Source organism: Erithacus rubecula (assembly GCF_903797595.1).
Source record: "Erithacus rubecula genome assembly, chromosome: 4".
In the NCBI taxonomy this organism is placed as follows: Eukaryota; Metazoa; Chordata; class Aves; order Passeriformes; family Muscicapidae; genus Erithacus; species Erithacus rubecula.
The window spans coordinates 31,383,526-31,406,804 of NC_136686.1; the positions used below are offsets into that span (position 1 = coordinate 31,383,526).

Here is a 23,279-nt window from a genome sequence, read left to right on the forward strand (position 1 = left end):
TCATGTTGGGTTCATGTGGGAAGGTTAGTGCTGGGATACATCATGCTTTTTCCTTACAAAATACTAATATTTAAAATAGATATTCAATATTTTCCAGACAGCTATGAGAAAGCACAGCCCTGTACCCTGGGTGGTCAATGCTGTTCTCCTGGCAGCTTCAGAACCCTTAAGCAGAAGAGTCATAAAGGATCACAGTCACAGTGGAATAGGAAATTACTTCTGCCAGTCTAATTAAAGCCATAGAAAACAGAAAAAAGAATCTTAAGATGCATTCTTTATTGATCCAGGTCTCAGAGAAAGTGTGTTCCAACAGCAACCAGCTGGTTTGCAAAACAAGTTTTATATTGCTGTCTGCATTTTCCACTACATATATGAATTTGTGGGCTTCATATACAAATTTGTAGATAGGAAAGCTGTTAAAAGTTTGCTGTATTCTGGTACTAAATGACACAATTGAAATATGCACAAATCACAAACAGGGCACCTCCAACTCAAGTTTAGGAAAAATATAAGCAAATGAAATTATTATTAACTGAGCAGTGTCATATCTCAGTGTCACAGGGCAAATCAACAGCAGAAAGTAAATCAAGATGCTTTCGTCTGTCTGGCTTCCAAAACATGGATTTAACTGCACCATTATTTCCAAAGGTGTCCATTGATCTCACACTTTAGGAAGGTAGGATGAGTTTTCCTGGATGGACTTAAATGCATCTCTTATGGAAAAAAATTATCAGTTTTAGCCAATGGCTGTGTCCAAAATTCCCCAGGATGCTATCTCATTATAGCTTAGGAAAACCCGAAGGTATCAGTATTAAACAAAAAATGAAAAGAAAAGCAATATACTCACAGCTCCTGAGAAGCTTAAAAAGTAGGAAAACAAAACCAGCAGCTGACAGAAATCAACAGCCTATGGTACTGGGGGCGTAAGCCATGCTTTTCTGACAGTTTCACAAGAGAGTGTGAGTCAAGGCAACTGCTGCCAGTCATTTTCCAAATGAGCAGGCATCTTCCCAGAGCTCAGACACATCACAGGGTTTAGTGGAATCTTCAGGAGGCATTTTGGACCAATGCTAGAACCACAACCTGTGCAAAGCAGCACTTTGGTTCATTACCTCCCCGTGCTGGGCTTAGAAATTGCACATGCTGAGCTCTTTTTGGCTAACTCAGATTGAACTAACAGTGGGAACATTTTAGCCTGTGAGAGAACCTGAATTTGGCAATTAAAACCAAGCCAGCTTGCTTTGATCTCTGCTTAACCACAGTTAACATGATGAGAATGCTGGGTTAAGGGCCCATAACCACCCTGGGCTTGCTGAAATGGTGAAACCTTTGCTGGGCAGTGTTACTTGTGCACACAAGCTCAGTCCTGGATCATCTCAAGCTCTGAGAAATGTCAAGTCAAAATAAAGCCATTCTGCTCTTATCATTTTGATTTTTCAGCCCTTACCGTCCAAGGCTTTTCTAGGGGTGACTTCATCTCAGTGGATGCTTTATTCATCCAGCTGTTGCACAGCTCACTCTGCTCACAGCCTCACTGGAGCCCGTCTCTTTGACATCTTCCAGCACCAGCACAGAGTTGTCCCTTTGAGGTGAAAGGGAAAAAGACATGCATTGCTTTCGGTACCAAGTTCAGAGTTATTGCTCTTTCAGGGCAAGCGACATGGATGGAGATGGGATGGCATGAGGGGTAATGGCATGGGAAGGGATGGGTGAAAGAAGTAAAGTTCAGCTACAAATCACTTTGGTCATAAGTGAACTGGTGTTATTGATACAGAAAAAAGGGTAGGAAGCCATGGGGAATTTAAGGAAGAAAAGCCTGAATAACAGATTTCTTTGCAATGTGGGAAGGCTGGCAGTAAGTCATAGTAACAGTAACTATGAAAGACTTGGCTATTTCAGCTGTGCTGACTGCTTTATTATGAGCAAGCTGTTAGCACAGTCCATCTTAAGGCTGTAGAAGTACTTCCAATGTTTAAAACTCCCATCTGAAGGCCAAGAAAGTCACAATGAACCAGCTGAGACTAAAATTTCCTGAGTTGAGGTTGTGCTTCAGGCTAAATTTGTTTGGGAACATTCCGCCAGAATTTTTTCATTCCTTTCTAATAGCTGACATAATTCTTAGAAATCCATTGTTTATCTGACCTTCTCCTAACCCGTTAGAAAAATTTCTGGTGATATTTTCCTTTCTCAGTTTAATGCTTTGAAGCATTACACACAAAATTTGGCAGGAGGCAGCTTTCTGTTAGGAAGACACATTGCACCAGCTCTCTAAAACTGTGCTCAAACTTGGCTATGTTACAAGCACTTGAAAACCCAGTTTGCGTGCACTTGATAGAGCTCTCAGTTTTTCATCTAAAATTCCCCTGAGATGTCTGAGTGGAGCAGGTGGTGGTTATTGCCAGCTGCCACAGGCTGCTAAGGGTGAATGACAAGTGTGAAGCTGGTCTCTGCCATGAACCCTTTGCCCCTTCCAGCAGCAAAATGATTTGAGGTGAAGCCATCTAAGTGAAGGCAAAACAGGCAAAAGAGAGATTATGTGTTGAAAAAGGGAGGTGGAGGAAGGAACAAAAAAAAGTCTGGGAATAGGTGGAATACCATGTTTTTTGGGCTTAGAAGAGGCTGCCAAAGAGGAAAGGTTTCTGGGGTCTTTACCAGCCCCAGCTCTGCTGTAGCCTGGGAGGTGGATAGTCAGGGAATGAGAGGTGAAGGCTTCACACTAACCAATCTTGTTCCAAGAGGCTTTGCTCCTCCAGAACAAAAAATTGAGGTTTGTGTCCATCTGCATTTGAGGTGTTAAGGGGAAAGCAGTCAACCTGCTGGGATTTGGACAAAAAAAATCTGAAAGTTCATGGAAATATACTTACTATGTGACCAGTGCCTCCTGGCTAGCTCCAGGCTTGAAGCAAAGAGAGATGGAAGGAAGTGTTTCTTTGGCCATTGGAAGAGTTTCACCCCACCTGTGTGGAGAGAGGAGTATGTGATGCTGGGTAATTGCTGAAACAGCTGTTTTCATAAACAGGCACTAATCTGTGACCTCCAGGGTGCCAAAGTTGTGATCCTGCAGGAAGATCTGCAGAAGCTGCTTGCAGCCTCATCTGGGAGCTGAGCCGTGGACAGCTGTGTGTGACCTTCTAGACTTTTTCTCTTGAGTATCAACACTTAGAAGGTCATTTGCCTCCATTGGTGGCATCTCAGAGGGATGCTTTGGGGATAAATGACAGCCTGCTTCTCACCCATGCAGGCACTGATGACCACTGTGGAAAAGCCCATCTAAACCACCTTTATGGGCAGGGTGTGAACAGTAGATGGCAAAATAGACTTTGAAGACAAATGTTGTCATTAAAACCAGTTTAGTAAGTAATCATCATCTATTCTGTTCACTGAATCAAGGGAGGGTCCTTCAAAGAGGAAATATAACATTTAATTATAATTAAATATGATCTTATGGACAATATGGACAAAAAGGCTCAACTAAAATTGCCTTAAAAATTAAAAAAAAAAAAAAAGTCACCTTCTGCATTATCTTGCTTCCGAATGCTTTGTTTTGGAATATTAATACATTTTTCCCTTAAAGCTGCCTTTCTGTTTGTATTTCAGTATCTTCTCTCAAAGTATGGTGATGTCTGCATGCAACCACTTAGCTCGTCTCTAAATTGACTGTAGACAAAGACATGCACCCAGCACAGCAGGGCAGCAGTTAGCTAAAATTAATATTGTATGGATTTGGAGGGGTTTTTTCCTGACTTAAAAATTGCTCAAAATATTACTTTATTGAAACAAAATGTAAATTAACATCTTTCATTCTTCAGAAGAATAATTGCCCTTTTTCTCTCTGTCAGAAAGAGATTTGTTGTCTATTGTTTCTTTGCTGGCTTTGAAAACTGCTCTTTTGAAATTATGAAGCTACAGCACTTGTTCCACTCGTTTGCAGGACTGGCCATCCATGCTACTAGCCAAAAGTGGAGGAGCTGTCAAGTTTGCAGGAAAGGATCATTTACCAAGTGACCGTTTGGAAAGATGTCAATTGGGAAGTCAGTGTCAGTGTAGGTTTTTTTCCTTAAGTTGATGCATTTCTCAGGTTGCAGCTTTGTCACTTTATGTCAAGGCTGAGCCACAGAAAGTAGAGTAGCTGGAGAGTTCCTACTCTGATGGCCTTCCAAGGTGATGTTCATTAAAATTAAATCCACTTCCTGAATTCTGATTAACCATCTTTTGTTGGGAAGGATAAGGATTTGACAGGAAGGTCTCACTGATATGTATGGGTAACAGATCTTTGAATGTAGAATCTGAAGAAGGAATAGAAATTATATCGTTTCGATATAGAAAAAAAGAATTGCTGAGCCAGTCTTGCTGGGTAACTAGAAGGCAAAGACCAAGGGAGTTGGAAGGTGGTTTTATGACTCTGAGCAAAGGGTAAATCCACCTCATACAAAAGATGTTTTTACCAAGAAAAAAGGTTTCATAGGCAAACAAGAAAGCCAATGTTGTGAGTAGAGAAAAGATCTCAAACTTCTCCACTGTGAGAAAACTGAAAAACGACTTTTAGCTTAAACTGTAACATACTAATTTTGTAATTGGAAAACAACAGCATGAATGTGGCAATGTTAGTAGTTATAATAGACTATAGGTAATAGTAAAGGTATTGATTGGTTGTCATCTATTAAAAGTATATCATGCATTGTAGGCAGAACTAGAGCTGTCTTCAGAGGAACCCTCAGCTGTGGCTGAAAGGGCTGTAGGCTGGGCTCTTCTCACCCACAACCCGTGAATTGCTGTGTCATCTGGATACAATGAACAGCATTTTAAAGAGCCACCTGGAGCCTGCAATCCTTCATTTTGGCTCTTATAATCTTTGTTAGAGCCCACAGATGGGAGTCCAACAGCTTTTGGCTCTAGCCAAAATAAGCAAAACTGAAAGGACCAGGATATTTTTCAGCTGAAGTTCATAAAAGGTCAAGCTCAAAATAAAGTGAAACAGGTAATAGCCAAGTAAAATCCATTTAATGGTGGGGTGATGAGGAAATTTCCATTGGCATTCTTGGGACCACATTTCCATCTTTCCACTGTCATCTGAGGGAATGGGCCATGACAATCAATGTGGGAGGAAGCCATTGATCACCTTTTATCATTCAGCCATCTCCTTCTCAAGCCAGATCACTGTGTATGGAACTGTTGCAGTTCTGTCTCCTGAGACCTCACATTAGAGCCATTTGAAATGTGGTGGGTATTCAAAACCCAACAAACTTCCAGGCTACACTGCAAACAGTTCATCTCTGCTAGGTCTCCCAGGCTGTACTTGCCAAGAGGGCTCTCTGTCCCATTGGCCACATTCCCAATAACCTAAACTTTATCAGCCCCAATATGGACACCTAAGGGACGTCACTGGTGATCATCCACCAGCTGGACTGTGTACTGTTGATCCCACTTATTTCAACCGCACAGTCTGAGCAATCATCCACTCACTTTGTCAGCTACCCTGCCAGTCTGTATGTCATTGCTTTAACCAAATGGGTAGAAAATTATGTTAAAGGCTTTACATCCAAAAAATAAATGAGACACACCAATCTCATGTTTTAATTTGCCCTTGAAGAACAGCCAGCTCTCCTGGGTCACTTCATTCTCCAGGGCAGCTCCCTTTGGGATCCTGCTGAGGAGATCCCTGGATGAAATTAAACCTGCTCTCCTGCAGGTAAGTGTGGTAATGCTGTTTGTACTGCTGATTTCTTGCAGGATTTAGTATTTCACATTTAGTATTTAGTATTTCACAGCTTCATGGTTGCTGCAGGCAAACTTATCCTTGACCATCATACACTGAAACAATTCTTCCTATTTTATGAACTGCAAACCCAGCACAGCGTGTCCTCCAGTTGCCTTATCAATCCCCTGTGTCATGAAGCTGTCTAGAGCACACTCCAGAAGTCACCCAGACTGTGCCTGAGCATGCAGCTCTTAGGTTAAAACCCAGTGTGAGAGTTAGCCCTAAGGCCTGTGATTGTGTGGGATGGCTCTATTGACTTCCTCTCCTTTCCCAAGAAGTCAGTAGTGACTGCCTGGCACAACACTCCCCATAGTGCTTTGCCCCCTTCTCTTTGTCCACAGACAGCCCATCACCTCTCCCATGGCCAAGTTCTGGGCACTCCTTTGCACAGCACACAACCACTCCTCACTCTTTCCAGCCTGTTCTTCCTGAAGACACTGTGCCCATTGTGGCAGGTTTCCAGGTGTGCCAACTACCCCAGCATTTCTCTGTAAGTGAAAAGAAATCACAATTCTGCAGTTGTGTAGGAGCTGTAATTCCCCCCACTGTTTCCCATTCCACATGTTTGTTTAAAAGTACTGGGGACAAACTCTGAACCCTGATAAGCCATGATGCTTTCTAAACTGATCTTGCTGTGGAGACTCCAGCAAGGTGACATCAGCACACAGATAATGAGCATGGAGGTGCCTCCCCTCCCAGGGAAAAGGGCATTTCAGGCTCTGGCTGCACACCAGCACTGCCTGAACAACATCTTCAGGTGCATTGCCTGGCAGCCTGAGCTCTCTATCACTGCAGCAACTGTTCCATTAGGAATTTCTCCTCTGATCCCACTGAGATCAGAGATCAAGCTGTGATGGGTTTACTGCTTCTTTTCTCTAGGCTGGCTGTCCTAAGAGCAGGGTTTATTGATCTCCTATGGCACAGATACCAGGAGCACACAGCTGTGCTGCTTTAGGAAATACTTTGACTAACTCCATAATTGTGTTGGCATTACTGCTTCCCCAAAGATGGGATATTTGGGGCACCTTGTAATACGTATGACTTTTTCCTTGCAGCTGAGCTGTGTTCTACAAAACCGAGGCCATTGTGCTGACTGACATTTGGAGTTTGATAAAAAATTTTAATCCTGGAAACATAACTTATTTTTAAACTCTCAGATGACTGTTTTAAGCTAATTTCTGTAGTAAGTGCGTTCTGTAAGGGAATTTTTGATCCAACCTGAACTTTCTGAAGTTCAAATGGAACCTATCCCTAGCCTGGAAACAGAAACCTGTATGATCTTGGTTTAGGAGCTGCTTCTTCCTTCACTTGCTTGTACTAACAAGAAGGTGACACACATTTAAACAAATTGTTTCCATATCACTCCATGAGAATGCAGCAAGACTGGTTACTAGTGACCTTCTTCTTGTCTGTGAGAGGAGCCAGGGCAAACCCAGCCTTGCCCCATTGAGGGCATTGTTAGCACCAGCCACCACTTCCAGCACCAACAGAGGCCTCTGAGTTCCGGCTTTGGAGAAGGAGGAGGAAGAAAGATGACATTCATCACCACTCCCCTAAGGCTGAACAGAGCAGAGGAGGAGCTTAGTTTCATGTTCAAAAGCCAGCAAGTGCAGGGAGAGAGAAGCAGCAGAAAAAGGCCGTGTGGGGAAGAGGAGGAAGCAAGGAGAAAGGGGCAGCTGTCAGGGCGAGCAAGAGAGAGAGGAGAAAACGCAAAAGGAGGCAGTGGCTGTTTGGGTCAAAAAAGGAAGGTCAAGGATAGACAGACTTCAGAATGGCATTGCTCCTGTGGCTGGGGTCCCAGCTGTCATCAGTCTGGAGCAACATCTCTATACTGGGAATTTTTCTTACAGTGTTTACTGTACTGCTTGACTTCATGAAGCGCAGAAAGAAGTGGAGCCATTACCCACCAGGCCCAGCCTCGCTGCCATTCGTCGGGACCATGCTCTCCATTGACTTCCACAAACCCTATCACTCCTTCAACCAGGTGAGTGGCAGCCCCTGAACAAAACATTCCACATGCAATCCACTGTGGGCCCAGGAGGGGTGGGTCACACCGGCATCAGCTAGAGATACAAAATACAGAGAATAGGAATGTTCATTTTCCCTGAAGTTGCTAGATAGAGCTTTAAGACAAATGAGAAAAAAAAAAAAAAGTATATATATATATATATAAAAAAGAAGAAAAAACTATGCACACAGGATGATAAACATAGCTGGAAACAGTGGATAAACATATAATGAGGAGTATAGTGGGTGCTCTGGCAGTTATGTAACAAGAACAACAGCACATGACCAAAGAAAAAGTTCAAGGAAAGGTCACCAGTAGTATTGAAGCATTCACTGAGGGATTCCCAGAAACACCTTTAGATGACCCTCCAGCACCATAAAAGCACTTGCAGAAGGAGGCAGATGCGTTCAGGTAAGTCCTAGGAAAAGTGTTGTTTATGTAGTACCTGGGATGCACGTTGCAATGAATATGGGTGATTGTGATGGAGTAAATACACTATTGTGAAATTTCATGACACTCTTTTTATTAGAGGAGTCCAGTGCTACCAAAAAGAATTCCTGTTTTCTAGTACTTCAGATTATATTAGAAAGTTAATTTTTGGCCAATTTCAGTACCACTACCCTTGCACAAAGCTGAAGGTCAATGCCCCCTCCCAAGTCCAGGATGACGCAAGTCACTGCTCAGTCTGACCTGGCCTGCACAGGTAAAGAGATAAGCACACACCAGCCTCTATCTGCCCACCTCTGTATGAGCTCATGGGAGACCACTGCTGTGCCCTCAGTGATGTCCCAGTCTGGGGTTCCTCCTCTGCCCCGAGATCACCCCAGAGGGTCACGAAGGATGGTTCAAAACCTGGTTTTCCCCGAAGCCGCCGAAGAGAGACTGCCGGAGACAGTTTTCTCTTTTTCCAAGGACAGTTTATATTTTCTTATCTCTGGGACACTTTGCCTGGCAAGCAGCGGTCTGCTCAGCCTGGCATCCATGGTGGAATCTGCCTGGTCAAGGCAGGGCTTATCTTATATAGTTAGTACTACGTATTACATGTTTACAAAATTTTACCAATACAATACAATTTTATTAAATGGTCCAGCCTTGACCCCAACCAATTCAAGAGGCCAACGTGTCACCCAACATGGATGACATGGAGAAGAAGGAGGAAAAGGTGTCCACCCCCCAAATTCTCCATCTTGGCCACGTGTCCCTTATCATAAACATTCAAGAAAACCTATTTATCTACGTTCTAACATTCTAATTTACACTCTACTCATCATTATTTTCTGTGTCTCTTCTCTCAATGTGGGCAGATTCTCCCAAGGAGCCAAATCCAGCCCCTGCAGCTTCTGGGCAGCACTCAGGGGTCTCTGAGGGGTCTGCCAGGGGGGTTTTTGCACCCCCAAAGGAGCCAGGAAAAAACCCTGGACTCCCACAAGTGACAGCTGCTGCTGCAGAGCTGGCTGCCAGCCTGACATGTGGGCAGGCTTGGAGGCAAAGAGCAGGGGAATTTACAGACAAGGCAAGACAAACAAATATCCGTGGGCTGGTAATGTGGCTGGAGGAATGGCAGGCTTCCCCGCGAGTTACTGAAGCATGCCTGTGGACATGTGACAGTTCCAGTTAAGGAGACCAGCTTGTGGCATTTGCCCCAGCAGCAATGTCCAAAATCTCAGTAGCACTCCAATTCAAAGTCAGGGCTTAGCTTTTCTCACAGGGAAAGCACAGCTTTCACAGCTTGTAGCAGATAAACCACAGGTGTTTTGTGCTTCAGGCTGCAAACTCTAAAGGCCTCTTTTCTAGGACAGTGCTGTTCAGCTGCCCATCCCAAACCTGACAAGAAGAACACTAAATATAGCATTTGCATTATTTGTTTGCACAATGTCCAAAAGCTTACCATTTTCAAATCACATCACATCTGTGTCATTCCAACCACAATCTTGACCAGGTGCCAGTGAAATGCTAATTCCCTTTTCAACCCTACTGCAAATACCATATTAAGTACTTAAATTCCTTGCAATGCTACAGTGCAGAAATCAAGAATCTTAGCTTTTAAAGAGCAACAACAACAAAACAATACAGAGAAAAGTAAAAGAAAACTGTGGGGTATTGCTACTATTGCACTGCCTTTAAACAAAGTGCTTCTGAGCTTTGTTTAATGTTCTTGACTAGCAGGGGAGCTTTGTCCTGCCTTCCCAAGACTCTTTGTCCTGTTAGAGGGCTTGTCTACCTGGAGAAGACTTTGCTCCATGGCCAGCTCCCACGGTGAGTGTATGGCTGACAGGATTACCTGTGCACTCAGCTTTATGAGGCCTACAGATCACAGCAGGTATAAAAGTATGTGCTAGTAACCTGTCATACTAGATGTGTACATTCCTTTTAGGGAGAAAGTTGACTTGAAACTGCCTTGTGGAATTGCATTTCCCACCCTTGTCACGGAATATTTCCTGCAGCAGAAGTAGATGAATTCAAAACTGACTTAATCTTTCAGATTAAGGTTCTGGACACAATTAAAAGAACTTGCATTATGTTCATGACAACGGTTTGGCCAGAATAGGTGTAGTCTAAATTTTTCCATCTACAGGGCATTGATCCCTCCTACGGCTGCTGCTTGGCACTGTTTGTAGCTGTTGCACTGCAAAGATAAAGATCAAAGATCAGCTGAAGATCTCTGAATAAAAGTACCTTGAAATTCTCTAAATAGTAAAGGCCCTAAGGAAGGATATGGTGGTATTTCTGATGTTACACTCAGCTCATTTGCAGGGACATGTTCATTTATCTTGACAGCTTCAGAAGAAGTTTGGAAACATCTTCAGTCTCCAAAACTGCTGGACCAATGTGGTAGTGCTGAATGGGTATAAAACAGTAAAGGAAGCCCTGGTCCACAAATCAGAGGACTTCGCTGACCGGCCACACTTTCCTGTGTATGAACATATGGGCTACGGAGAGAATTCTGAAGGCAAGTCCCATAAACATGGACATTTCTTGATGGCACTAGCATGAGAAGGATTGGGTAGAGGCAAGATGTTATCAGTATAGTGCACCTTTGCACGTTCCCTGGTCAAGCTCCTTGCATGTCTGGCACCATTTGGGGGCAACAAACTCAGATTTGGTTAAATGGGGGCTCCCCTTAGTGGTTGTAGTATGACTCCAGCAAGCACACCCTTCTTCAGCTGTGTGAGGATACTACCAGTGGTACAACTTTTCTGCCAGCTCCCAACACGCACATATTAGTACTCGTGATGCTCATGTAAGAGAATATGCTTATGCAAAATGTTACATGTAAGTTGTTGCAAAACATCATGGTGACTTTCATTGAGGAAAGAGTCTTTTCCTGCATCCTGCCCACATCACATCCTCGGCTCCTATGTGGTGGCACAAGCTGCCACCTGGTTCACACAAGCTGTGGGAACAATTCTGAATGGTTTGGAGGGGCAATTCCTTTACCCTTAGCAGCCTTTGTTGCTCCCACTGAATCCTCCCTGCACCTGTTCAAGCCAGGAACAGGCGATAGAAGGTGAAGAGATCCATTTCAGAATTGCTGTCTGAACAAGCTGCCCAAGGTCAGAGTGTTTTATCTATGCACACAGACCTGTACCTCCAGACTCACAATTGCTGTTCTCTTGCAAAATTCTCTTGATGTACAAGTCAGGTATCTGATGTTTCTTGCTCACCCACAATTCCAGGGGTTGTTGTAGCAAGATACGGCCACGTCTGGAAGGAGCTAAGGAGATTCACACTCACTACGCTGAGGAACTTTGGCATGGGAAAGAAATCCCTGGAGGAGCGAGTGGTAGAGGAAGCTGGATTTCTTTGCTCTGCCATCAAGTCTGAAGAAGGTTTGTGATATCCATGAGGATGGGGAAATCACAGAGAAAGGCAATACAGTGTTGCAGAGAGATGTAATACTACTGCCACTCCTGTTTGCATGCACTGCTCTCTTCCCATGCAGATGCAGTCTTTCTGGTCTATGTGCACTCCTTGGAGCCACTTCTGCTTCACCCAGGGGGGTTGCTGTAACACTAATCCATTGAAACAGTAAACAAATAGGAAATTAGACACAGAGAGGTAAAATACAATTATTACCAGAGCTCTGTAACTCTGTGTAGTTTAGAGGAACATATTGATATTATCACATGCAATAAAAGTGCAGCTGAGAGTTAGCAGCTTGAAACAGAACAAAGTGTTGCCTATCAAGTCACAGAACAAACCTGCAACTCTAGTTTTCTTGAGAGTTTTCCTCTTTAAACATTGATCAACCAAATATTAATAAGAATGAGATGCTCCTCTCTTCTTAGCATGATGCTTTGAGTGGTTTGATTTTTTTTTCTCCTGGTATCATCAAGGTGGCATTTGTAAACTCTCATTGCTGACAGATGAAATCCAGCTGTTTGGTGTTGTTGAGCTTCATGGCTTGGTCTCCATTTCCATTTTCAGGTAAACCTTTTGACATACATGTTCCTCTAAATAATGCTGTCTGCAACATGATCTGCCACATTGTCTTTGGAGACCGTTTTGACTACGGTGATGAGACATTCAACAAGCTCTCACAGTTATTTCAAAATTCCTTGGATGAAGAAGCTGGATTCCTGCCTCAGGTAAACCACAAGCTGTAGGAAGCTGCCCTCTATTGCTTGAGAGAATTGTGTTTTGATCATTTTCCCTTTTTTGCATCATGTCATATCTTCTCTCTGTCTCTCTGGTTCTCACACCCCAGTTTCTTAACGTGGTGCCCATTCTGTTGCGCATCCCTGGAGTGCCACAGAGAGCCTTTCGAGCACAGAGTGAGTTAATGGACTTCATAGATGTGGTCATACAGAAGCATATGGAGACCTATGACCCTGCTTACACTCGAGATATCACAGATGTGTTTTTAAAGGAAATGGAGAAGGTAGGGTGACACCGGCAGACCCTCTGGGGTCAGGAATAGTTTCTTTGTCTATTCAAGTTTGTGAAGCTGACATCCTCATAGAGCTGCACTAAACCTCTTACCAACTCATTTACTACTTTTTCCTTCCACATCTCATTTCTTGAGAAGAAATGTATTCTTCATGCCATAAGTACTTTTATTGTCTTAAGATACCAAATTCTCTGCTGATGTCCTTTTTTCCATTTTTTTGCTTACACATTTCCATCAAAATATAAGAATATCTGTCTTTCCAGATTTTGAGACTATGAAAGCTTTAAAAAGGTAATGATTGAGAATTCACTAAATGGTCCTAAGTTTGCACCAGGGAACAACTCAGTATGCAAAATTCTGTGTAATTTCAGTGCCTGAATGAATCATGACTCAAAATTGTTCACAAAACTGGAGCAACCAATTGAATTTTTGGTGTCATTGTCCCATCCATAGCCTGTCTTTAAACCAAGTTATGATTTGAAACTAGTGGCTGCTCTGGGATATGTATTTTTGAATGGCTTGCTAAGGACTAGTTCTCTAAACATCAGAGGAAGGCCTAAATCTGAACTCCACTGAAATTAAAAGGAGTCTTTCCTTGAGTTCAACCAGGCAAAAGTCAGTGTAAAATCAAAGATATGTGGGTCAGCCCGTCCATCTGCCATATGTTTCTGCACATGGATTCACTAGATTTCAAGGGCCAGATGTGAAGTATTAGGAAATTCTGCTTGCAAATCACTTCTGCTATCCACGTCCTCAGGCTGGACTGCTTCTCTGCATAACAAGCCCTACCATGCTGTGGGTGTCAAGCACCTCCAGCCCACACCTTGTGTTCCCCCAGGTCGCATGGGCAGAGGAACGTCACCCCCTTCTGTTCACTAACATCACCTGATAAGCCAGTCTGATAAATCCCTCTCCTGAGTTAATTGTGGTCAAATCAGTCCCAAACTCCCTTGTCTGAGAAGTTTTGTTGGAATAACAGTTGAGTCTTAAATGCATTATTAATTGCTATCCATATTAAAACAGCATCTAAATATACAGAATAACTTACAGAAGCTAGTCCCTAGAAAATGGAAGTATAAAGAAGATTAGAAAAGACAAACAGATGAACTCATGCAGAGAGCTTGTCATTTCTCATATGCTAACAAATTTGAGCTCAATTAGCTTTTGGATAAGAGACCAGTTTTGCTGAAAGTGGCATTGGAGATTTAATAGGCAGCAATAATCCTTTAACCTGATAACCCTGATCCTTTTTTTTTTTTAATTGTAAGAAAATAGCAGGGCAGGAGCAGCGAGAATGTGTCATGCACAGCTAGAGATATCCCGCTTAAAATCATTCTAATTTTGCATTTGCCACATCTATGCAGCCGCCTCTCTACTCTGTGCCTTTTATCAAACCTGAATAACTGTGTTCCACCTCCTCTGGGGGAAGATGTCACAGAGAGTGGCAAAGGCCTGTTTGAGCTGAGAGCCCAAGAAATTTAGTTCTGTCCTGCAGGCTGGGGTAGCATTCTTCTCTGATTATACTGGAGGTGGTTGAGGACCTTCAAATACCAAATACAAGAGGTAACAGCATTACAAAGTACCTGAGTCATGCTCAGACTGTTGCTCCTGCTGTGCTCTACTCTCCCAAAGAAAAACAGGAACACATGCTAAAAAATAGACCTAGTGCTTCTCAGCACTTCTCTGGATACTGCTCTTCTCACTGAGGAAAAAGCCCAGCTCCAATCACTCACTTTTTTGCTCTCCACAGGGTAAGGCAGCTGAAGAGAATGGTTTCCACTATAAAAACCTTCGTCTGGTGGCCATGGATTTGTTTGTAGCTGGTTCTGAGACCACCTCCACCACTCTGCGGTGGGCATTGCTGTATATGCTTCTCCACCCAGAAATACAGAGTAAGTCAGAAACTTGCTTTCAGAAGTGTAAAATCTTCCCTTCAAGACTAATTTTTCCACAAGGATTTCACAATAAGGAACAGCAATCCATGGATTTTGCAATGAGGAGTAGCTTTGGCGATTGTTGGTATAGCAGAAACGCAGGATAAACACTTCCCAAACAGTTCTTCTGCCAGGGGAGTAGTCGTGATAAAAAGACTGGAGTTCAAAAGGCAAGTTTGCACTTGCCTTCATTTTGAGGGCTTCACCTGGAGGCTTGCAGTGGTCAGTGTACCCTGTTCCAGGATTTGGAATAGAGGCTGATTGCTTTAAATTCTCTCATACTGCTTGCCCAGGTACCCTTCTAGCTGCATAGAGGAGGGGTAAGTTAGCATGTCAAGTGGCAAGGCCTTTATTAGAGATGCTATGAGCAAAGAAGAGTTATACAGAGTTACCAGTCAACTGAAAAATGCCTTTGTGTCTGGTTTCTGTTTCCATCTCCTGTCCTGTTCTCACAGAGTGCCTACACTCTCATGCAGCCAGTCTTTCTTCAGCTTGTACCTGCTGCTTCTGGTTATCTAAGGGTCCTCTAATTCTTTATCTCTTCTGCTTTCAGGCAAGGTCCAGGCAGAGATTGATAAAGTGATTGGCAGAGAGAGACCCCCCACCATGAAGGACCAAGCAAGCATGCCTTACACTAATGCTGTGATCCATGAAGTGCAACGCTGTGGGGATATTTCTCCTGTTGGGCTACCTCACATGACGTACCGGGACACTGAGTTGCAAGGCTTCTTCATTCCCAAGGTGACCATGACCAGATAAGCAATACAGCAGCCTTTCCCTGTGCAGATGCCAGGCATGGGGATGACCCCATCCAACCCTGCAGCATTACACTTCCAGCCCCAATTACAGTCACAGTGTTACAGCACTAAAATAGGATGTTTTGAAATGCTAAATTCTGGCCAATGGTCATACCTGTGTTCTAGGCTTATGCTTGTCGTGTGGGAACGCAACTGCACTGGCAGCTTGGTGCAAAGGTTTCCTTTCCTCTCCATGAGCCACGATATTCACTGCTTGTCAAAAGAAGCCTAACAGGCTCTGTGGAGGCACTCAACACAGCTTACTGGCTTTCCTGAGATGGTAGTAGTTAAATTCTAACTTCTGAAGCCATTCAAAAGCCATTGGCATTCAGATCAGTTCCACTGTGACAAGCAGCTGCCCTGGCAGCAGTGGCAGAATTCAAGCCTGGGACACTTTTGTAATGTTATTGTAGCAAAGTGGTATCTCCTGTGCTTTAGAACCTTGACATGTGAAACAAGAAAGCTTTGCGATTTTCCATGGTCCCTGTGAAAGTTGGAGTTTGCAGCTGTAAAACAGGTCCAGGAGGATCTGAGAAGCAGAGGCTGTTTCCACTGTGTAACTGTGAAATTGGCATTTGCATGCAACAGCCTTTGTAGGGATACAAACTGCAAAAGTTCAGATGCTTCTGAGTGTAGGGCAGGCACTATATGCCATTGGGAAAGGACCCTGCTTTACCTCTGCTTCAAATTAGATGCAGAAGTGGAAATGGGTGGTATTAGATGGGAGACACGGACTAAAGAGGGACCAGCATTGCTTTGTTGTGCCAAGATAACGCTGCTGTTCTCACTTAAGTTGTTTCCTCTTGTCGGGGAGTACAGGGGACGACAATCATCACCAACTTGTCTTCCGTGCTGAAGGATGAGACAGTCTGGAAGAAACCAAATGAGTTTTACCCCGAACACTTCCTGGATGCAAAGGGGCAGTTTGTGAAACCAGAGGCCTTCCTGCCCTTCTCAGCAGGTAAATCTGAGAGGAGGATCCAGCTGCAAGTCAGAAGCACGGCAGGAGGGTGATCTGCTCCCCCTGTGGCCGTTCTAACATCGATTATTGCCCTCTTTGACAGACTCTTCCTATTCCCTCTCCTGCAGGTCGCCGTGCCTGCCCAGGAGAACAGCTGGCCAGGATGGAGCTCTTTCTCTTCTTTACCACGCTCCTGCAGAAATTCACTTTTGTGCTCCCTGAGGACCAGCCCAGGCCACGGGAGGATGCTCACTTTGCACTCACCAACTCTCCACACCCATACCTGTTGCAAGCTCTCCCAAGATAAGTGCACACCACTCTCACTCACAGACCATCACCCACACAAACTGTGTCAGAAATGTTGCAGGTCTAGACAGGATCATGCCAAGTTCAATCTCAAATCTGTGCAGAAGGCCACATCTGTGTAAAGTAAGGATCTAGACCAATATCTTGTTTAGCTTCATTCTAGACATTGTTCTTGAATCAGGCAAGAGACCTTCAGCTTCAACAACAAGGTGACATTAAAATGTAATTTCAGACAAGCGCTTCAGGAAAATCTTACCATCCAAGACATACATGTTCCCTTCATTCCTTCCTGTTTACTACATACTTCTGTATGTTGAACAAATGCTGCATTGTCTTAATTTATAGCCTCAAGAAAGAAAAATTTAATCCCAACAACCCTTACATCACACAATGCTTCCAGAAGGAGTAAACACCAAGGAGTACATAAATAATCTATATGATGTTTCAGACACAGAAGATCATTTGTGAAATACAGAAATTTCAATAAATATGTTTAAAGAGAATTGCTGGTGTGTAGAATTAAAACTTCTTTTTTTTTTTTTCCATGACATCAAGTCAGCTCTTGGGCAGGTTTGGAACTCACAAATGTATGGAGTTACACTCTTTGAATCTGTATGGCCATAGATTTCAGAGTTATCTTTCACTTTCTTCCTGCAATTTGTCTTCCTGACAAATTGTTTTGCAAGATGTAAAGGAAAGTTGATGTTGAAATTAGCAACAGCTCTCTTACCACATCTAAAGAGATAATAGCAAAAAGAAGCTCCTATGTATAACCACCACTAAAAAAACATAAAATATCTGAAATTGGGTGCACATGTGCAGTAGTAAATTTATATATTAGTAATTTTGGAAGCTATGAAAGCTATTGAATTATGCAAATACTTACAAATATAATTAAGATTTGAACTTCAGCAGGAACTGCACATTTATGCTTTTCATCTACAAAATAACTTGAAAGAATAAAAGTGATGTGAAATTCTCTTTCTCACCCCCCTCTTTGCGTTCGCCTCAGTCCTGCCATGCTCCTGCCCCAGATACTCACTCACCTGAGAGATTTCTCACACCCGGCACCACACCTGCCTCCATCAAGATCATTTCAGTGTAACTTTTCTGGTCTGTTCAATGACACAGAACTGAATTTCTTCGGATTGATAGGGGCCAGCACATACCCAAGTGTATTTACAGAGGACTTAGAGAAGTCCTGGCACTCGTTTTTTTGGATAAAAACGTGGGTATAGCTAGAGTAGGCACTGTCTTTCTAGCATGCAAAGCTGTATGAGAGAAAGCCCAGCTGCACGACCGAACAGCAGCCGATTGCAGCGTTCCGGGGACAAAGGGAAACACATTGATGGTACCAAATCACAGCCCCAGCCCTGCCCTGAGGGAGCAGCGGGCTCTGAGGGGCGATGAAGACCCGCGGCCTCAGCAGGCGGGGCCCTCGACAGGTGACACAGTCTCTTGCCTGTTTCTTCCCAGGGCAGAGAAGTTGTGCTGCAGAGAAATCAACTCAAGTCCCAAGGCAGGAACAGTATATTAGTATAGGTAGTGCATGCAGGCTCTAGGAGTACAGAACTGTTTAAGCAGTTATTATTTTCACAGGTGTTTTCAAGTGCATTCAAATAACTGTCACATTACTGTGTGGTTAGACTTGGGCTCTCACTACCAGCTAGTCTAAAATTCTTCTGTGTGTGTGCAGGGGAAAATGGAGCTTCAAGAGACCATTCATGTCTGGAAGCAGAGGACTCACGTCATGAGGTACTTCCACGAGACGGAAACCCTGCAACCCAAAGACTTTCTGTCCAAATTCTATGCGGGCCACAATCCCTGACAAACTGACTGTGTGTTCCTGCCTTCTATTACAAATAAAGTTCTATACAACAGAAAAAAAATCCATGCAAAGAGATTCTCTAGCATCTTAGGAGCCCAATGACTAGACAAACCCAGAGCATGTGCAAGTGATTATGATCTGTTTGAAGAGCTGTAATTTCCTAGTTTGGCCGATGTGTATTTTCGGTGGATGGCATTTATCCCATCACTTACCCTGGGGTGTCTGCTGAATAACCACAACACAACCTGCCTGTGGGTCTTTGTGCTTAGCCTGCAGCCCCATCTCTAGATGTTAGCTCTGTGAGGAGAAGGGCAGGCCTTCAGAAAAGCCACTGTACTCACAGAAATATTCTTGTGCTTGAGGCACACGTGTATTCATGCAGTGTCTTGCAATTTCAGGCTATGACTTGGTTGACTTTATGTTTTTTATTGGGCATTAGTCTTCCTAATTTCTCACAGAGAATATATAAAAATCAGTAGGCAAATAAATCCTTGTGCATTAAAACATCAGCAGGGTTCATTTCTCTGCTGTTAACTGAAATCACCTAGAGAAAGGGGGTTTGTATTGAATTTTTCTAGAATAGGAAGGCTCTGTAACAGTTTCTGAAGCCTAGCAGGAGATTGTGTCCTACCCCATCACCTCATCCAGTGAACCAGGAATTGCTAGTTCCCTTTTGAGAGGGATAAGGAGAATTTATTCTTTCACCAGACAGAACAGGTTTTCAGCAAGTAACTCGGTGCTGGAGCTCTACCACATGTGAGCAGCCCTGGATGTTTGCACTACACTCCAACTTGTTTTTTATTTTTTGGCCTAAATAAACATTGCTTTATCCTGTAAGTGCTGAGGCTTTCTTCCCCATGAGGACTGTAACTCAGCACTCCTCAGGGATGTGTACAGAGAAACCTTGAGGCTCCAGCATTGGCATGTTTTTAAGGACAGGGTAGACAAAGTCAGGAGGGGCCCAGGAGGAACTGTAGGACAAAGCAGTGAAAAGGATTTTGGCAGTATATAAAACAGGAGTAGGTACACGTTTGCCTTCCAAGAGCAGATAAATGGGAACAACCACTTCTCAGGTGGCTTTGGGCAAGCAGGGGGCAACTCTGACACCAAGTGACTCAAGAACCTGACAGCTGCTTTTAGCTACAGCTCTTGGGGTTACTCAGATTACAGGCTCCCTTTTCTCTCAGTACCCATGCTGGGGAGTTATTGAGCAGACATGAAAAGCTGTGCCAAAGAAGAAGGGAACAAATGTGGTTGTTGGAACCATACTCCCAATTCAACAGCAACACCAATACGGAAAGAAGAAGTGGGCAGTCAAGAAGCCAGATGTAGTGACTAGAAACCATGAGACACAGGAGCAATGCTGGCTTAAGAAAAATAAATAATTGACCAACCTTTCAAGGTTCCATTTTGAGAGAGCATGTGGTCTGATGTGACTGAAGACACTCTTCCTTTCTCTGCCATAACAGCAGAGAAGATCTTTTAAGTCTACGGTACAAGGACTTAAGTGCAATAGCAAACACTTTTATGAAAAGAGGAGTTGAATTTCACACAGTGAAGTAAACAAATACTGTTAGGGCTCTTTTGGAAGGAAGCACTGAACTCCCTAGGAAATATTAGATACTTGGAGCCACTGGTCAGAGGTTAAATGCTATAAAACTCATGAGCAAGTTCATTTGCAAGTTATCATCCCAAACATTTACCAAAGCCACTCAAAGTTTTACCTCTGTGATGATAATAACTGTCTTGAATCTTCAGTGAGGTGAAGTTAATGACAGCACCCATTGGATACAGCTGCTAGGTTGATGAACCACAGTGCAATTGTTGATGTGCACTCCATTCTTTAACAGGGCTGTGCTGTGGGGCTGCTGCTTCCTCTAGGGTTCCACATGTGCTGTAGATCAGTACTGAGTTACTGAAAGGACTCAAAAGAGAAAAAAAGCATGAGGAGAGCTCCCCTACAGATTATATTAGGCTAAAATGTAAAGATGTGCCCAAAAGTATATGTTCTATCACCATCTGCTGAAATCAGGTGTGGCAGTGATTCTTATCTCTGTGGAGATATCTTCTGCTATTGGGTCATCTGTTAAAAAAACAGATGGGGCAATGTTCTTTATTTTTCCCACCCACATCCTTCCTCCAGGAAGATATCTTCTGTTAATGGGCCATTGAATCCCACTGCATGAGTGATAAAATCACATGATCCCACCGGGAGATGCTCCAGCCAAGTGCAGGAGCCAGTCATTTCCTACCTAGATAAAAATTGAGATTTACAACACCAAGACAGCCTTTTCCTACTGGTTTCCAGAGGACAAGAGCTACCAGATCTCTCTACAGGATCACTGCTTCAACAAGACCACTTCATCTGGATGCTACCACCACCCTAACTAACGGGGTGTCAGGTTGTATTCTAACTCTGTCAGTGGTTTTTCTTTTGTGCTATTTGCATGTATTTTATTTTTCTCTTTTTTCATATTAAGTTGTATTTCTCACTTGGAGTCTCTCATTGATTTTGCTTTCAAACCATTACACAGACATACAGAGATAGAAAGGTTAAGACAGAGATACTAGGACACAGGCAAATCATGTATAAAAACACAGGGCCAAAGTTGCAAATGTCAGTCCTTGATCATTAATTGTTTCCAATGCTGCTAATTAATAGAATCCCAACGAGCCTTTGATGTGGTGAGCATGTGTGTGCAAGGACATAGGACCTATCAAGCACTTCCTTCAATCCTGATCTACAGATTTCCAGCATACAGAGATGTTCAGGACACTCACTGGCAAAAGGGGATACAAAGCCCCCTGTCCCCATTGGGAAGGACAAAACACAGGTGACAGATGTCAGAACCATTGTTTTGTCAATGGCTTTCTCCCTTTTGCTCTTCTGTTCCAGGGTTGCAAATAGAAAGACAAGCTGTTACAGATACAGACTGCAGCTCAGTAGTATATCCTCCTCCCAAAACTGTGCCAGATGTGGTTTACATAAGGGGAATTTCTAACAGGCCACTGCAGTCTTTTGTGGGGGAAACAGGACTTTTAGACAGCAAATTAATATGATTATATAGAAGCTGATTTATTGTTTACTTTATAGTCTTAATTATACATTTTAAGACTACTCCTTATGCAATCACACGTTTCTTGATTGGTGCTTTTACGCTGTTTACGTGCTTTGCACGAGTCTTTTAGCTATGATGATTGGTTGCAGTTTCAAACCTCACTGCTCACTTTTATTTTGGGTCTTCTAACTTTGGTATTCTGTTTTTCAGCTTTTTATTTTGATTTAGCATAATTTATGTTTCAGTGGCTTTGAAGGTTCTTAACAAGTTGCAGAAAAACACCTAAAATGGCTTATCTTGTGTGCTTGTTATAAACATTGGTTTAAACTAAGAAATATTAAAAAAAAAATCCCAACTAAGTATTTGAAGAAACAGCAAAATATGCAGAAAAACAACTAGGTAGCAAAATATGGAGAAAAACCAGTTAAATACAGTTTGGCTGGTGCATACAATACAGACTACGGCTTAGACTTTTTTAGACATGTCACTGTGGCCCAGACTTGTTCAGTATTACTACAGTTTTAGCAATCTTTTAAGTCTTTTAGCTGCTTTTAAGTATTTTAAGTCTTTTAGCTGCACAGTGCATGCTGGAAAACCCTGATCAACTGGAATAGATCCACCAAACTGATTATACATCTATATTATTTACAATTACTTCTCTGAAACAGTCTCTTTGTTCTATAAAGAATCAAGTATGCACAAACTCAAATCTTTACACAAGAAAAAGCTAAACAGAATAATAGAAAATGGTAGAAAATATAGCACAGTGCAGATAAAGGTGAATCATTTCCATTCTTCCTTTCTGCAATGAGTCTGAATGGTCCAACTACTCCAGAGATCCGTGTTGTAACACTCACCAGACAGTTTGTTCTGATGGGTTCTGGAACTCTTAAATTGTTCACCTACTTCAGAATTTCAGACAGTATGTGATTCTGCTTTTTTAAAGAGTCATTCTGTGAGTTAGGAGAAGACTTTTAAACAGGTAAACCAGCAGAACAAAATCATGGAATTGCTTAGGCTGAAAAAAAACCTTCAAGTTCATTGACTCCCAGTGGTTAACCCAGTACTGCCAAGTCCACAGCTAAAGTCCTTAAGTACCTCATCTACACCTTGTTTAAATACCTGCAGGGTGTGTGATCACCACTTCCCTAGGCAGCCTGCTCCAATGCTGAACAACCATTTTACCTGAAGAAATGTTTCCTAGTATCCAATCTAAACCTCCTCTATCACAATCTGAGGCTATTTCCTCTTGTCTTGTTGCTTGTTATTTGGGAAAAGAGGCTGAATCCTACTTGGCTACAACCTCTCTGAGTCTTTTTTTTCACCAGGCTAAACAGCGCCACTGTTCTTTTATCTTTTTTTTTTTTTTTCTTTGCTAGTTAGTTTTAAAGCTCTATCTAGCAACTTCAGGGAAAATGAACATTCCTATTCTCTGTATTTTGTATCTCTAGCTGATGCCGGTGTGACCCACCCCTCCTGGGCCCACAGTGGATTGCATGTGGAATGTTTTGTTCAGGGGCTGCCACTCACCTGGTTGAAGGAGTGATAGGGTTTGTGGAAGTCAATGGAGAGCATGGTCCCAACGAATGGCAGCGAGGCTGGGCCTGGCGGGTAATGGCTCCACTTCTTTCTGCGCTTCATGAAGTCAAGCAGTACAGTAAACAGCAGCATTGAGAGCCCTTCTCAGCACAGCTCACAAAGACCATGTCAGAATTGCCATTCCTCTTTCATTTTTTT

General features: G+C 43.0%; 2 protein-coding genes across 2 annotated transcripts in view; both read left to right on the forward strand.

The window, feature by feature from the left end:
* The first annotated feature begins 7,351 nt into the window (after positions 1 to 7,351).
* LOC306801033 (cytochrome P450 2D14-like) lies at positions 7,352 to 17,636 on the forward strand. The gene is made up of 9 exons (XM_079303661.1): positions 7,352 to 7,742; positions 10,545 to 10,716; positions 11,444 to 11,596; positions 12,195 to 12,355; positions 12,475 to 12,648; positions 14,408 to 14,549; positions 15,145 to 15,332; positions 16,208 to 16,349; positions 16,478 to 17,636. The coding sequence occupies exons 1-9, from the start codon at positions 7,530 to 7,532 to the stop codon at positions 16,654 to 16,656; spliced, it is 1,524 nt and encodes a 507-aa protein (XP_079159787.1). The 5' UTR covers positions 7,352 to 7,529; the 3' UTR covers positions 16,657 to 17,636.
* Positions 7,387 to 23,279, forward strand: part of LOC306801031 (cytochrome P450 2D14-like) — a 28,240-nt gene continuing 12,347 nt past the window's right edge. The window contains exon 1 of the mRNA XM_079303655.1: positions 7,387 to 7,436. The gene's annotated coding sequence lies outside the window, so the exon portion shown is untranslated. The remainder of the gene's footprint in view (positions 7,437 to 23,279) is intronic.